The sequence below is a fragment of the Bubalus kerabau genome, chromosome 3, assembly GCF_029407905.1.
Source record: "Bubalus kerabau isolate K-KA32 ecotype Philippines breed swamp buffalo chromosome 3, PCC_UOA_SB_1v2, whole genome shotgun sequence".
NCBI classification, from domain to species: domain Eukaryota; kingdom Metazoa; phylum Chordata; class Mammalia; order Artiodactyla; family Bovidae; genus Bubalus; species Bubalus kerabau.
This window is the reverse complement of record NC_073626.1, coordinates 100,895,794-100,911,806: the sequence shown is the minus strand read 5'-3', so window position 1 is coordinate 100,911,806 and position 16,013 is coordinate 100,895,794. Positions and strand designations below refer to the sequence as shown.

The 16,013-nt window shown below is 41.8% G+C and overlaps 1 protein-coding gene across 12 annotated transcripts in view; it reads left to right on the top strand.

Moving 5' to 3' along the window:
• KIF5C (kinesin family member 5C) overlaps window positions 1–16,013 on the top strand; it is a 162,184-nt gene that overhangs the window by 103,896 nt on the left and 42,275 nt on the right. For all 12 annotated transcript variants that reach the window (XM_055572631.1, XM_055572639.1, XM_055572640.1 and 9 more), the window contains 4 exons: window positions 1,587–1,762; window positions 6,929–6,997; window positions 8,600–8,806; window positions 10,963–11,109. In XM_055572631.1, coding sequence (XP_055428606.1) covers window positions 1,587–1,762; window positions 6,929–6,997; window positions 8,600–8,806; window positions 10,963–11,109 — 599 coding nt within the window. The remainder of the gene's footprint in view (window positions 1–1,586; window positions 1,763–6,928; window positions 6,998–8,599; window positions 8,807–10,962; window positions 11,110–16,013) is intronic.

Sequence of the window (16,013 nt, the reverse complement as noted above, 5' to 3'; positions counted from 1 at the left end):
CTGAATGAAATATTGATTTGGTTCAGGTTCAGTTCAAAGGCTACTCTGATATTCTGGTTTTGTTTCAGGTCAATAATTTTAGAAAAGGGCTTAGGTACAGTACAGTCTGATTGAGCTTTGGAAGAAAAAACAGTTGGCTCAGTTTTATATTCAGCAAAGTAATAATTATTCCAGGTTTTGCTTCAAGTTGCTGCTTCAGATGGAACTGTGATATCAAGGTGAAATCATTGAGTGTTGATTTTGGTTGACGTGGAGGCCTGTGGTACCATTTGGTGATTATCGAGTGAGATAATGGAGTCTTAAGCAATAAAGCTAGCCCATCACAAAGTGCTTGGTTTGTATTGAGATAAATGTACACAGTCAGTGTTCAGGGGTGTTTCTCGAGAGGTGATGTATACTGTTCATGAAGCCATGGATTAGGAGTTAAGTTCTGTCGTTTGTCTTTGGGTGTCTTTTGTTGCTTTTTCTTTGAGAAATTCCCTCTGGCTCCGGACAGTTTTCCTGGGGAATTTCCACAGAATGCATTTTACAGGCTGAGAACCGGGTGAGGCCTGGAATGGTGCAGACGCTCACTGATTGTAGCAAATTGAGTGTGAAGCTGATGGTAAACATTGTGATGGAAAAGTATGTTTGGTTTTGGTTTGCTTTCCAAGTAGATATTTAAGAGAGACAGTTGAGCTGAATGGTTTCCATAGATCCTTTTTTTCAGTCTGTCTTTGCGAGTTGGTTTTCTTGTTGGGGATAGCCCTCGGCCAGTTTAAGAACTTCCCCTTTTCCCTCAATTTGCATGGTCACATTTGGTACTGTTTCCTTCGAAGGCGCCAACAATGCTCCTCTGCAGACTGAGAAGCAGGGAGGAGTCTGCATGATATTCTCGGTGGGCTGCTTTTTCTTTCCTGGGACTACCTGATATCACAGGAAATTATTCTATTTGAATTCTCCAGTCTGCCAATTAATTCTGACTTCCTGGGGGAGAAAGTGGTAGTGGAAGAGTGTGTGTGTGTGTGTGTGTGTGTGTGTAATGTCAGTCAGAGTTCCTGGGTCCTGGGGCCACCCCAACTTCCTCCTTCAGAGTCAGGGATTCTCAAAGCGTGAATATTTGGGCCCTACAGTGTTCTGTTAACAATGGTGAATTTGTTCCTTGATTTGGCTGTTGCTGTTAATGAAACAGTAACCTAATTAATTGTAATTAGAGTGCCTCAGAGGTCTGCTTCCCTTTGAATCCATCACCAAAGAGAACATGATTCTTGTAAAGCCCCAGCATATTCCTCAACAAAAGAAAAATGTTTGCAAAAAATTCTGGGTATCGCTGAAAGGTTGGATTAAGTTGAGAGCTTGTGTGGTTGATGGAGCCAGTTTACATCAGGAGCAAGGGGGTGTTACATAATCTTCCTCTTTATACTCGTTTTAGTCAATTAACTACGACCTTTCTCGTCAAACAGGAAGAGGACAGACTATTAACTTTAAACAGCTCCTCATTGTGTCCTTTGTGTCTTTTTCGTGGAGTGACTGTTTTTGTAACTTTTTCTGGAGGGCTGCACGCTAAATTTCTTCAATGCCTAACTCCTCTTGGCTGTGCTTTGCAGGAGAAGCTGTGCCTGAGGATGAACAGATCAGTGCTAAGGACCAGAAGAGTCTAGAGCCCTGTGATAACACCCCCATCATAGACAACATTGCTCCCGTGGTTGCCGGCATCTCTGCAGAGGAGAAGGAGAAGTACGATGAGGAGATCTCCAGTCTCTACCGACAACTGGATGACAAGGTCTGTGGTCAGAGTTTATAGACCTCACACTGGTACAAAAGCTAAAGGTAGCAGGTCCTAGACTTACTGGCTGGAAGCAGCTCGAGCCCCATGGAACCTGATGTAAGACTGAAGACTGGTGTTTATGCCAGTGTTCCTAATGCTTACCCTAGCTCTTTATTGGGCTGTGCTGTGTGCTAAGTCGCCTCAGTCCTGTCTGACTCTTTGCGACCCCATGGACTGTGTAGTCCACCAGGCTTCTCTGTCCCTGGGATTCTCCAGGCAAGAATACTAGAGTGGGAATGCCAGGCCCTCCTCCAGGGGATCTTCCTGACCCAAGGATTGAACCAGCGTCTCTTATGTCTCCTGCATTGGCCGACGGGTTCTTTACCGCTAGCACCACTGGGGGAACTGGATTCACGGGGAATGGAAACTTTCATGGAAATTTGATTGAAAGATTGGCCTCGGCAGACAGAATCTTCACATCTAGAAACTGGATGGGACCTTATCATAGCATGAGGGTGGAGGGTGAGTGAACTTTGTTTAATTCTCTCTTCTTTTCTTCTCTGGGCTTGTCTGTCACCTCTTGGAAATCCCAGCAATGTCCCAGCTCTAGGGGCAAAGGTGGTGGCTCCCAAAACTCAAGTGTGTACTTTGACCATGTAGCTCTAAGGTCCGGAATGAGGAGCCAGTAATAGCATCGGTAAGGGGCATCCTCTTGAATGAAGTCGTTTGGATATGCTGATTAGGGATGTCCAATTTCTTGGCAGACTTTTGGGACTCAAAGAATCCTGTCTGTGCACAAACTGGAATAAAGGAAGAGAGAACACTGTCTCACTCATCCCCAGTGAAGGTCAGATTAGGAATCCCAGAGGCAAAGGAAATTAAATTGATGTTTCACATGACCTTGGCATATTGCCCTTGGAATACTTAAATCCTTTCAGTTCATTTCATCCGGGTTGCTGATATTTTTAATCTGATTTCATCTTTCCTGCTGTGGTTCAGCTCAGAGTGCTTGGGGACACCTCTGGCTTGGGTAGAACAGCTTGTTATGTTAATGTTGTCATTAATCTTACAAGCCTCTTTCTTCTGAGTAAAGCTCAGAGTCTGGTCTCACCTTTACAAGGGAAATGGGACTGCTTGCCCTAAGGAAGCTGGTTCTCTTTGTGCTTGTGGTGCTGGGAGTTTGCATTATAACCACAGTGCTAAACTGGGGTCACCCTACCCTTTGGGTGACATATTTAATAAGATATTCATGCTGTGAGAGCTGGATTAATTACTTTTTAGGCACTATACATACTGTTACCCTTCTCTTTCTACCCAGGTATTTTATGTAAAACCTCAAACAAAGTGAGAGAAAAGGGAGATTAATAAGTAAGTGAGCAGTCTATGTGGATTTTTTTTGTTTCTCCAAAGACATGTTATTGTTGAAGCATATTGCAATTTTTTTTTCTCATTTAGAATTGAAGAGTTTGTTTTTAATGTCCCCAAAGAATCCTGGATGTGGGGTGATAACCTGATTCTGCTCTCTGTTCTCTATGAGTAGAAACCAAACATGGTTGGAACTGGGATCTTTTTACCCTTGTAGCATGAGGATTTTTCATGGATCTGAGAAAACTTTAGAGTCTTGAATTCAGCATCTGAAATGTAGGCAATGCCAGGCCTCGGCAGTTTTCAGTTGGTAGCTGGCAGAGCTGACCCTGGTGCTCTGCTTCCTAATTCTCAGCCTAGGACATTTTCTGTCATATTCCTTTCCTTTAGTATATGTTTTGAAAACTCTGGTAAGCATACATTTTGAGATTAGCATTTGTGGTCCATCACAGGGTGATGCTGAGAGATCTGGGAAAGGACTTGAGCCCCAAAGCCTCAGCCTGGCGGGGGGACACCAAAGCTTGTCATGCCATTTGTATCTCTACCCATGGATGGCCTGGGTATGTCTTACAGGTGTCATTTTTTTATTTGTCTGCCTTTTAAACGTTCTAGAAGCTATTTCATGCTTCTGATGGTGTTGATGGTTTGATACTTTTAAGAATACATGAGTTGGGACAGGGCACCTTCATAGATTATTAGTGGCAACACTGAAAGTATCTAGGTTTAGATAAGATGCTAGCCCAGGGCGCTTAGACGGCTTACGTTGCCTGGAGGTGGCAGAGCTACAACGAGCTTACACATCTTCTGACTCCCAGTCCAGTGCTCATCCTATTTTGGCTTCAGCCCTTGAAATGAGGAACTTGTCAGTCCTAATGAATTTGTCTAGAATGTGCTGGAAGGAAGATTCTATGTGCTCTCCTTCCCGCTGCCCACTCTGTCCCTCTGTGCTGCCCCTCCAGGGGTCGAAGGACGGGTACTTTTCTAAGGCAGTGCTGTGTGATGGAAAAGCAGCCACTTTAGAGTCAGTCCCGTGGCTTAACAGTGCTGAGACCTGGGCTCATGACCCATCTGCTGAAGTTGTTTTTCTTATCTGCAGCATGGAGCTCACATCTGTTACTTCAGAAGGTTGCACCGGGGAGTAAACGATTCTAGGATATAGCAGATGCTCACTAAATATTAGTTTCTTTCTTTTCTATCTTCTCCCTTTGTTTGTTTAAGGGAGAAGCCACATGATGGGGGTATCCGAGGGTGGTGGTGCAGAGGTGGGCTGAGAGCAGAGTTGTTAAGACAGGCAGTTTGGCACTGGCACTGTCTCTTATTCCCCATCACCTCTCCAGTGCTTCTGTACTGATGGAGATGGCAGAGCAGAATTAAGTGTAAATAGAAGTTGAACTGATGGTATTCATTGAATCATTTCACTGAGCACCATTGCAACAAACACATCTTTGTCATTAAGGGTGACCAGCAACCTACTGACAACTCACTTATTTCAAATACCAGAATATTTTCTGAAAAGTGCCTGCTAATCCATTATCCAGACCAGATCTTAACAATTGTCATCAGAGTGAGCATGTATAAACATATTCTAAAAGATGCACTTGAATGTATAGATATTGACTGCACAGCACATCAAAATGAAAATTTTGAAAATTAAAAAAAAAAAACCCACAACAGACTATGCTAATTCCTTAGAGAAGTTTCCTTAAGAAAGGGTAAGTGTAGGTTTGGAAATGTCTCTGACATAAGCGATTCATGTTGTTATAATGTAGTCCTTGGTCGTCATCCTTTCCAGACAGGCTAAGGGCCCTTGATTTCTCATGGTACCTCAAACATAGCCGCCTCTCAGCCCCTCACCCATCAGGAGCGAGCCCACGTCGTCAGGCTTTGAAATGAACACAGTATAAGAACAAAGCGCTTGAGCCACTGTTCTGTCTCTCGTGATTTATATCACTTGTAGCCATTGCTTATACGTCCCGGGGAAGAGGTGTCAGCTCTTCCACGTTAAACTTCTTGAGTCTTTCATGTTAAGTTGTTTAATATTTGTGTGCTGAGGAACATAAACACTAAAACTGTTCCTGGTAACTGACATTCAAAGTTTATATAGTAGAAGAGAAAATATGTCCAACATAATAGTCTTCCAGTTGGGGAAATAACTTTTTTTTTTGAGAGAGAGAGAGAGATTTCACTTACTCTGGTATAATTTCCCTAATTCTCCTGCCAGAAATCTGACTTCAAGAGGAAAGCCATGAGTATTTTTTAGAACCATTAAAGAATTTTTAACTTGTAAAAAAATTTTCAAAACTTCGGGGTAAGATGTGCTATGGAGTCTGTATCTATACATTCAAGTGCATCTCTTAGAACCTGTTAACACAGGCCTGATGCCAGCTGTTAGGATCTAGTCCATGGATATTAGATTTCTAAGCACTTTTCAGAAAACATTCTGGCATTTGAATTTTCCTATATATAAAATAGTTGAGTTGGTGTTAAAAAGTTCAGTAGAAACACGATCTCCCTGAACAGAGAAATAAGCCCAAAAGATGTTCTGTACAAAGGAAAAGGAGACACAGCTCTCATAATATTAAGGTTAGAATTTTCTTGCTCTGTGGAAAGCATCAGGCTGTGATACTGGTTAACCTGATTTAAGTGGATGAACTGACACAACCGAACAGGCAGGAGAGTATCCTGGGGAAAACTGAGGTCCTGCAACCCAGGCCCTTGAATTTACCCTCTAACCCCCACTCTGGAAAAGGAGGACAGGGCGGTACAGGTAGGTGTCTTAGGGGCTGCTGGTGGAGACACCTGGGCAGCTCCTGGCACAAAGAGGAGCACAGGACTACTGAATTGGACTGAACTCTGCTCGGGGTTTAGACCCCAGAAGCGGCGTCACACAGGATGTTCTCTTGCTCCTAAGGGAGAGGCACGTGGGAAGCCGCGCTGTCTTTCTGCACAGGCTGCGCTTCACAATTTCATTTGAATTCATGAACACCTTTGTAACCAAAACTGAATCTCACGCGGTTAGGCGCTGGCCGCCTGCCGCTTTGGACCACGTCTAGGGAGGGGAGAGGCGGAGATGCTTACCCTGGGCCGTGGGAGGCGGTAGCTCTGGCTTTTGTGGCAGCAGCACCTAGTGGCAGAAGCTGAGAGCAAGAAGAGCGGACTAGTCTGTGGGGAGATCCTTGCCCACTTCAGTGACACACCAGAAACGAAGCAGTCATGTTTCTGCATGCCAGCTTGCTTGAGGTTTTTTCAGACTGGTAAGAAATTTAGCTCCTAATCAAAGGCAGCTCTCTAATGCCAAAGATGAATTCTCTAGTAAATGTTTCCTAGTCTAAGTAAGAGGTTTGAAGTGGAAATACTGGTCTCTCTCACCCGTCACATGGCAGTGTTCCCACTCACGGACGTGTTTGACAAGGTTCGGGACACATACCTGTTACAGTACAAGTGTTTAGAGATTCACGCCTTAATTTTTTGAGCTAGGAATTCACTGTTAACATCTTTGAGTTGGAAGGGATAACTCCAGAGTCCCTTTCAGTTTCCAAGCCCTACATCGCTGATTTCTGGATGAGAAGGAATTGAGTTGAATGTGGAGGATATTGATTTCCCCAGAATATCTAAATGTTTCATCGGCTGAGAAAGGTGGGTGAAGTGGTATTTGAACCAATCTCTCATCTGCGAGGAGGCACCACACCATTTGCTTCATCTTATTAGCAAGCTTACAGCTGGCATCCTGGTATCCGACTGCCGTCCATCGAGAAACCAGACTATCAAAATTGACATAACCAACCAAAAAAAATTAAACATGATGTTTCGTTTCAGGATGATGAAATTAACCAACAGAGCCAGCTGGCTGAAAAGCTAAAGCAACAGATGTTGGATCAGGATGAGGTAAAGAATGCAATAAAATTTTTTTTTTGCAAAGTTCTTTTATGACTGTCTGTTGTAGCTATTCCAGAAATTTAATTTGCAAAGAATTTTTTTAAAAAAATCACTGAATCGTGGAAATTTCTTGGTAGATTTCCTTTCAGTGGCTGCTAAAAGCTGATTTTAGCTGAATTTAGGAAATAAATGTCTGACTTGGTAGAGCTCTAGGGTTTTGAGAGTAAGTAACTGGTTGCTACACAATCTATGAAGAGCAGAGACAGAGGAGCTTGGTAGTGGGGCAAGGAAGATCCTACTTCCTCATACCCAGGGCCCAGCACTCCTGGTTCATTCCATTTCAGCCTTTGCAAATCAGGTAACTCAGGTCTTTGATATATACCATATTCTTGTGCTGTCTTGTAGGGAAAAAAATACTCAAAGAACAAATGTAGAATGTAGAGAAGAGGAAAGCAACAGAAGATAGGTGTCCAAGCGCTGTGTCAGTATATATGTGATACACTTACAAGGAGGCAAATTTTTTTCAGTCTGTCCCTGGATGGCATTCAGTTCTCTAGTAGATGTCTTTATTATGTTGTATTTTTGCCAAGTATTTTACAAACAGTAACCTAAGCAAAGAACAGGTAGCCAATCTATCAAATATAGATGGTTAGTAATTCCCTTGCTGAGGGCCTAAGTATGTTTTCTCTTTTGTGCTTTAGGGTGTTTTCTGCTTTGTTGCTAAACTGCTATGGATTGGCTCATATGATACAATTGTAGCAAGTGGCTATGGTTCATGGCCCCAGACCCACCCCTCTCATAGATGTAACACACTCTCTCACCATTTTCTTCTCTTCCTCTTTGTTGCCCTTCATCTCTTTAGGACAGTGATTATGCCCTCTGCGCAAACATTTCTCTTGGCAGGAACCATATTTAATTGATTTTCCTCTTAACTATAGTTGAGTCTTCCATTTGTTCAGCGTTTCCTGCCCTCTCCCTCCCATTCTGTTGCTGTGCATCTCCAGCTTGGTACAACTGCTGTGATAAGCTTTCCTTTTTGTTACAGTGAAGACTTTTACTATTTTTCTATACTGTCAAGACAGTATCTGTTCACTATAGGCAAATCAGAAAATACAGTAAGCACAAAAATAATGAAAGTATCTGTAAAGTCATTCACTTTACTAGTGTTAATGTGGGTGGCAAACTCTTCTGTAATCCATGATGAATATTAAGAAAAATTAGGGACTGCTCTTTTATACTGTTTTGATTGATTCTGAAATCGACCAGTTTACAATGTGAAAAAATGATAATAGTAAAAAGCCATGTAAGTGTTATTATAGTCCTTGGAAATTACTCCTCCTCCTTTGTTCAACATGTGGAATAGCCAGTCAGCTAAAAAGTGTGATTCTTGATCTGTAATCAGTTCTTGGAATTAAGCTTATGCAGCTTTAAATACGAAAGAAACAGAAAGAAAAACATATTTTCGAGACAACATGCTGTCTTTTCATTTAGCGTATGGTTTGTAGTTATCCTGAGCTTTTTCAACTTATTTTCTCTAATCTTTGGGTAGAGCACTGAACATAAACCTTTGAACATTAGTGTCACCAATTCCATGTCATCTAATTTCCCCAGCTTTTAGCTTCCACGAGAAGAGACTATGAGAAGATTCAGGAGGAGCTGACACGTCTCCAGATTGAAAATGAGGCAGCCAAAGATGAGGTGAAAGAAGTTCTCCAGGCTCTGGAGGAGCTGGCTGTCAATTACGACCAGAAGTCACAGGAAGTGGAGGACAAGACCAGGGCCAATGAGCAGCTGACAGACGAGCTGGCCCAGAAAACGGTTGGAGCATTTGTGTGTGGGGGCGGGACTTCCTCGGGTGCCATTCCTGTACTTCTATTGATATTTACTGACAAGACACGGCATAGCACGGCAGTTGGCTGAGTGGTTTTTCAGTGTTAGGCACAGATGCCTTCTGTGGAATCCTCCAATAATTGAAATAGTTTGCGTAAGTGACTTGTCCACTTGCCCCAGATCTTCATGTCAGGTCTGCTTTTTATCTAGGGGATTTGTAACACCAGAAGTGATGCTTTATAGGATACTCAAGAAAGTGCAGACTTTGGAGCCAGAAAAATCCTAGTTAGAAATCTGACTTTACAACTGTTAAGCCTTAGTCGAGACATTAACACTTTAGTGTTCATTTCCTTATCTGTAAAAATGGTGATAGTAACATATTCCTTTCAGGGTATGGGAGTTCGTGACAGTTTACATAAAACACTTAGCGTGGACCTGTTCATCATGCTACAGTGTAAGCAAATAAATCCCCAAACATTGTATTGACGGGGAGCGTGCAAGGCATGGAGTTCACTCTTCCTGTTTACACCTTCCTGATGCAGCCCGTTCCTTCCCCAGCGCTGCTTGTCCTCGCCTAGGACCTAGCTGTCCTGGTTTGTCTGTTGTCCTGTTTTTCAGCTAGTGCTTCGATCTGCACGTTTCCTAATTTTCAGAATCTCCCAGCGAGAGATACTGCTGGTTCTGCACAGGGAGCTAGTGGCAGAGGGCCAGTGAGCATTTGGTGAGGCGGCTGCTGGTGGAACATGTCCATTTTTGCTTTTTTTACTTGGAAGATGGGTGGTGGGCAGCCGAGTGGCTGTAACCAGCTGCCCTTGGCACCTCAGTCCAATGGCCTGGTATCATGGGATTGTGCCCATTCTGCTTGGTGGAAAACCACCATCCTCCCAGCAAGGGGAAGTAGCAGATGGTGCAGGAAAGCGCCGATCTGTTGACCGTAGATGCTGTGGATGGAAAACGCTGCTTATTCCATATATTCAGCTGCATGTAGGAAGGCTTTTTAATGTTTCCCAAGATAGGAACTACTGCTTCTGTGGATTTTGAAAACAAAATGAAATAAGCAGTGGCAATGCCTAAATAAAAACAAAAATGAAAAATAGAAAAACAAAGCAGAAGTTACATAGGAAAGAAGGAGACTTAGATTTCTCGGGGCTTACTGTTTTCTGCAAGATTTTTTAACTAGTCTGTGGTATATTTGCTTCCCAAAACAATGAAACATTTTCCATGATACAAGTTTTATTTTCTGTCAGACCAAAGTACTACTAGACTAGTTTAGAATACTATTTTTAGTTTGATTATCAAGAAATACTCGAGTAAAATAGTTGCATATGGAAGAATTACATAAATGTCTTTGCATTAACCTTTACAATTCCATAATTTATGCAGATTATTTTCTCTTTTGGCTACGTTAATACCAAGAAACCAAAAGATGGCAAATTTGTTGATGTTGAGAGTTTGTCAAGTTAGGTAGTTAAAAATATATGCATATTAGTAGCATACATGAAGAATGGGAAAGGGATGAATTTGTTAATGTTTGGTAGTAAAATGGGGTTTCTGATATGTATATTTAGAAGCCATCTCCTGTTGAACCAGACTAAATTTGAAATGTGATGAAGAGTGTCCAGTTCTGGTTCACTTGAAGATGGAAAGACTTTTTCTTGGTTGTTGTCTAAACTCATTAATGTCCCTTTGGGCCTTCCAGACCCATCTGTTATCAAGTCAGATGGGAATTTGGAAGTGGTCCCAGGGAGCAGGTTTGTTTAGAAGTGGAGGAGGAGACATTTGCAGGTATGTTTGTATCCTGAAGAATGTGGACTGAAACAGAACATCTGGTAGGTAGGATTAGATGTGATTACACATTATAAACATAAGGACTGGTTTTGAGCTTTATTTGTTTTTAATAACTTATTCCACTGACCTGGAAATTATCATCTGATATGCAGACAAATGACATATCAGGCCAAGACGACTTCCTCTTCTTATCAGAGAATGCAGAGCCATACCGTAGTTTGGCTTAAAAGGACTCCTGTCGAAATTACATGAAAGGACAAAAGAACTCCACCCTACGTGATGTTATTCTTGATGACACTGTGTGTATGAAATTGATGGGTGGCCCTTTAAATCTGTTGTTAAAATGTGTATTTCAGACTACACTGACAACCACGCAGAGAGAACTGAGCCAGCTGCAGGAGCTTAGCAATCATCAGAAGAAAAGGGCCACCGAGATCCTGAATCTGCTGTTGAAGGATTTGGGGGAGATAGGAGGAATCATTGGTACCAACGACGTGAAGACTGTAAGCCAGCCCTTCTTTTATCTTCTCTCTCTTCTCTTGTAATGGCACGAATCTGAGCAAGCAGAGTCTGTGTTTATTCTCCTAAGTATCCAGTGCTTAGCACGGTGTCTTGCGTCTGCTGTGTGCTTGATCATATTTGAGTGAATGAATGAAAGGCTGATTGAGTGACTAAGTGAATTATTATTTTGGTTAAGGAGGAGAAAAGAAAAATTACCTTTGAATTATAGGAAATGTCCTCAAGTCTTGGTTGGCCTTCTGTGAGTTGGTTTAGTCCTCAGAATTACGTGCCAGTGTCACAGAACTTTGGGATTGGATAGGTTAAACAAAAGTTCTACTCAGAAATGTTTCTCCTTTTTTTTTTTTTTAAAGTTACCTATTTATTTTTGGCTGTCCTGGGTCTTTTTTGCTGTGCGCGGGTTTTCTCTAGTTGCGGTGAGCAGGGGTTACTTTCTGGTTGCAGTCCACAGGCTCCAGGTGCACGGGCTTCAGGGGTTGTGGCCCACAGGCTTAGCTGCCCTGCAGCATGTGGGATCCCCCCGGACCAGGATTGAACCCATGTTCCCTGAATTGCAAAGTGGTCTCAACCACTGGACCACCATGGAAGCCCTCTCCTTTTCTATGAAAATACAACAGAATGAAGGTCCCCAATCAATCAGTATGAATTAGGAAAGCTTTCAGCTGGAAATTAGAGGATTCTAACGGTGGCTTGTTAAAATAAAGCCACATTTATTATTCACAGTATAAGAAGTCTAGACTCTTGTTATTCAGGTTGTGATCTTCCTCACCCGGGAACTTGTTCTAACTAGAGTCTCTCAGGCCCACCTCAAACCTACTGAATTAGAAGCTGCATTTTAACAAGAGTCCCCAGGTCATTCCTATGCTTCTTGAAGTTTTAGAAGCAACTTTTGGTGCAAGATCTCAACAATGTCAAGGATCCAGGTCTTTATTTTCTTTCTGTTTTCCTCAGCCTATGACCTTTTCACACCTGTAGATTTTTGTCTCTTGGTAGCAAGATAGCTTCTGTAGCACCAATCATCATGTCCGAGGCAGGACTGGCTGTAAAGCCAGACAGCTTTCATCCAGAAGAGAACTATAGCCCAGAAATCCCCAATAGGCATCCCCTTATACTTTATAAAGGCCAGAATTGGGTCACATGGTCACCCCAAGTTGCAAGGGAAGCTGGGAGAGCAAAGAGAAATAGTTTTACTACAATGGGCTTAAACCAACCATGATTAACCCCTGGGGTGGTGTACATTAGTGCCATTGATAGCAAGGTTATAAGGGACGTGGCATAAAGTTGTCTATGAGTTTAGGAATACAGGGAAACGAGAGTAAATACTGCTATCAATCAAGAACAATTTGCCACAAAATAGACAGGACATTGGAAAAAGAAGAGTGACATCAAACAAAATAGCTCTCTTGAGGTATAATTGACATAAAATAAGCTGCATGTATTTATTTATTTGGCTGTGGTAGGTCTTAGCTGCCGCAGGCAGGATCTCAGTTTTGGCATGCAGGGTCTTGTTCCCAAGCCGGGCCCCCTGCATTGGGAGTGTGGAGTCTTAACCACTGGGCTACCAGGGAAGACCCAGCTGCACATAAAGTATACAGTTTGAGAAGTTTTGACATATGTGTACATTCATGAAACCATCATCCCCACAATAAGATAATGAGCATGTCTGCCACCTTCGAAAGTATGTGGGGCTATTTCTGGTCTCTCTGGTCTATTTCAGTGATCTAATCTTTATACCAGTACCATACTATTTTGATGATTGTTGTTGTTGTTCGGTTAATTACTGTAGGTTTATATGAACTCAAGACCTTCTGTGGAGTAGCCATTGATAAACATGTGTGGATTTTACCAAGCCAGGGAATAGTGTTATAGTATTAAACTTCTACCCCAAAGGTTAAAACCAAATTCTTGGAGTTTAGCCTGTTAGCCTTTAAAAGGCCGAATTATACTTCAGACTGCTTTGGAGGAACACTCAGGTTTTGAGTTGGGATTGTTAAATACTAGACAGGCCTCCCCAAATTACTTTTGTTTATGGACATTTCTGGGAACCACTGAAAGCTCTTCTTAGGTGGTATAACAGATCGAGGTTTAGAGCATATGACCTCTTGTAAACCCAATCGTTCTTTCATAGAATCTCTATTGTAACTGAATATTTCATGAATCACTGCAAATGAATCTAATTTTAGCATAGAATCCTCCTATACTATAAGATTAACCCTATTAAGTTCCAGTTCGGTGATTTTATATTTGAGGATTTATTTTTAGACGCATATGTTGGTGTTGAGCTATAAACTTCTGAGTTTGGGGTGATTAAATGGTCCTTGCAATATGAAGGTGCAGTTGATTTATGGGAAGTTTGTGCCTGCCGCTGATAATGATAAAGGAAGATATTTTTATGCCAAGTTCTAAAATAGAGCTGATGAAAAATGCTAATGAAATCAAGGAGTGTCTGGGTGCTTTGGAATTAAAAAAAAAAAAGAGTCTTTACCTTTGGGAATATGAAGTATGATTGAGATTATTTTTAAGTACTTTGAATATTTTTAAGATAGCTTTGAATTCCAGACATTGGATGCCCTAGTTAATTTCATTGATAGCTAGTTAATTTCATTGATAACTTTTACTTAGATAGCATCATATTCTTAATTATTCTGTTTTTTCCTTACAATTATGATTTAATTCATAATTATAAGGAAAAAATTCATCATGGCAATGAGCGTTAAAGGGGAGTAATTATGTGACTTTGGGCAAGTTACTTTATTTATCTGGGTTTTGTATTCCTAATTTGTAAAATGATAGAATGAGTCCAGATTATCTTTTTTTTTTTTTTTTTTTTAATTTTATTTTATTTTTAAACTTTACATAACTGTATTAGATTTGCCAAATATCAAAATGAATCCGCCACAGGTATACATGTGTTCCCCATCCTGAACCCTCCTCCCTCCTCCCTCCCCATTCCATCCCTCTGGGTCGTCCCAGTGCACCAGCCCCAAGCATCCAGTATCGTGCATCAAACCTGGACTGGCAACTCATTTCATACATGATATTTTACATGTTTCAATGCCATTCTCCCAAATCTTCCCACCCTCTCCCTCTCCCACAGAGTCCATAAGACTGTTCTATACATCAGTGTCTCTTTTGCTGTCTCGTACACAGGGTTATTGTTACCATCTTTCTAAATTCCATATATATGCGTTAGTATACTGTATTGGTGTTTTTCTTTCTGGCTTACTTCACTCTGTATAATAGGCTCCAGTTTCATCCACCTCATTAGAACTGATTCAAATGTATTCTTTTTAATGGCTGAATAATACTCCATCGTGTATATGTACCACAGTTTTCTTATCCATTCATCTGCTGATGGACATCTAGGTTGCTTCCATGTCCTGGCTATTATAAACAGTGCTGCGATGAACATTGGGGTACACGTGTCTCTTTCCCTTCTGGTTTCCTCAGTGTGTATGCCCAGCAGTGGGATTGCTGGATCATAAGGCATGTCTATTTCCAGTTTTTTAAGGAATCTCCACACTGTTCTCCATAGTGGCTGTACTAGTTTGCATTCCCACCAACAGTGGAAGAGGGTTCCCTTTTCTCCACACCCTCTCCAGCATTTATTACTTGTAGACTTTTGGATTGCAGCCATTCTGACTGGTGTGAAATGGTACCTCATAGTGGTTTTGATTTGCATTTCTCTGATAATGAGTGATGTTGAGCATCTTTTCATGTGTTTGTTAGCCATCTGTATGTCTTCTTTGGAGAAATGTCTATTTAGTTCTTTGGCCCATTTTTTGATTGGGTCATTTATTTTTCTGGAGTTGAGCTGTAGGAGTTGCTTGTATATTCTCGAGATTAGTTGTTTGTCAGTTGCTTCATTTGCTATTATCTTCTCCCATTCTGAAGGCTGTCTCAGATTATCTTGAAGATGGTCAGCTCAGGAATTGCATGAGTTATGCATATATTTCTTAGATCTATCATTGTGGGTACAGATACTTTTCTTATTGGCGATGAGTATTCAGTTGATATAATTGTTTTGATCTAAAAAATGAGATCAAGGAAATCTTTTTTGGTGATCTTATGTTTTTATTCCTAAAAATCCTATTCAGTCCCCCTGGTGGTGTTCTGGGGCGAGAGGGAAAGATGGCTGCTGGAGTCTCTCTCAGCCCTCAGTTCTAGGATACAGCAGGCCTGAACAGCAAAAAAACAGAAGAACTCTTATTTCTCCAGCTCAGTCATGTCTGGGGGCATTTTCAGAGTCCAGGCAATACTTAAGTCAACAAAACAAGATGAGAGCAGCAAATGACAAGATGAGCCTAGTGTTGACTTCATCAAGGTTTATTAGTGAGCCTCTTCTTGTGAGCCTCTTCTTTTCATGTTCCAATGTCACCGGTTTTTCTTTAAGGCAGAGATTTCCAGATTTCTAGCCACAAGCAGAATAACAAGTTGAGGTTGAGTAAACGAAATGGATTGGATTAGCTGCCTAGTTTTCTTCCAACCTCAGGTCTAGCTGAGATGGAGATGAAGAAATTCAAGCAGGTGACAGAGACCCTGGGCTCCACCTCCATGAGGGACCTGGCTGTGGATGGACCAGAGATGCAGATAAAACCGTTCTGGATCCTGGGCCTGAAGTCAGCCTTCATCACTGATAGCTCCCTTCTCATCAACTTCTTCAGCACAGCCTCGGGTCTGCTGGGGCTAGGGTGTGAGTTCCAGTCCCCACAGAATGGTGGCTGGGGTCCTCACCTCGAAGAGGGCTTGCTTCTTCATTCCCCTCCTGCTCCTCAGCCTCTTGGAAGCAACTTTATCATTCCTTGGCTCTGTGCTGCACTTGTAAATAAAACTGACATTTCTAGGCGCTTTTTCTAATAAGGATTTTTTAAGTCTCGTTATGACTTTG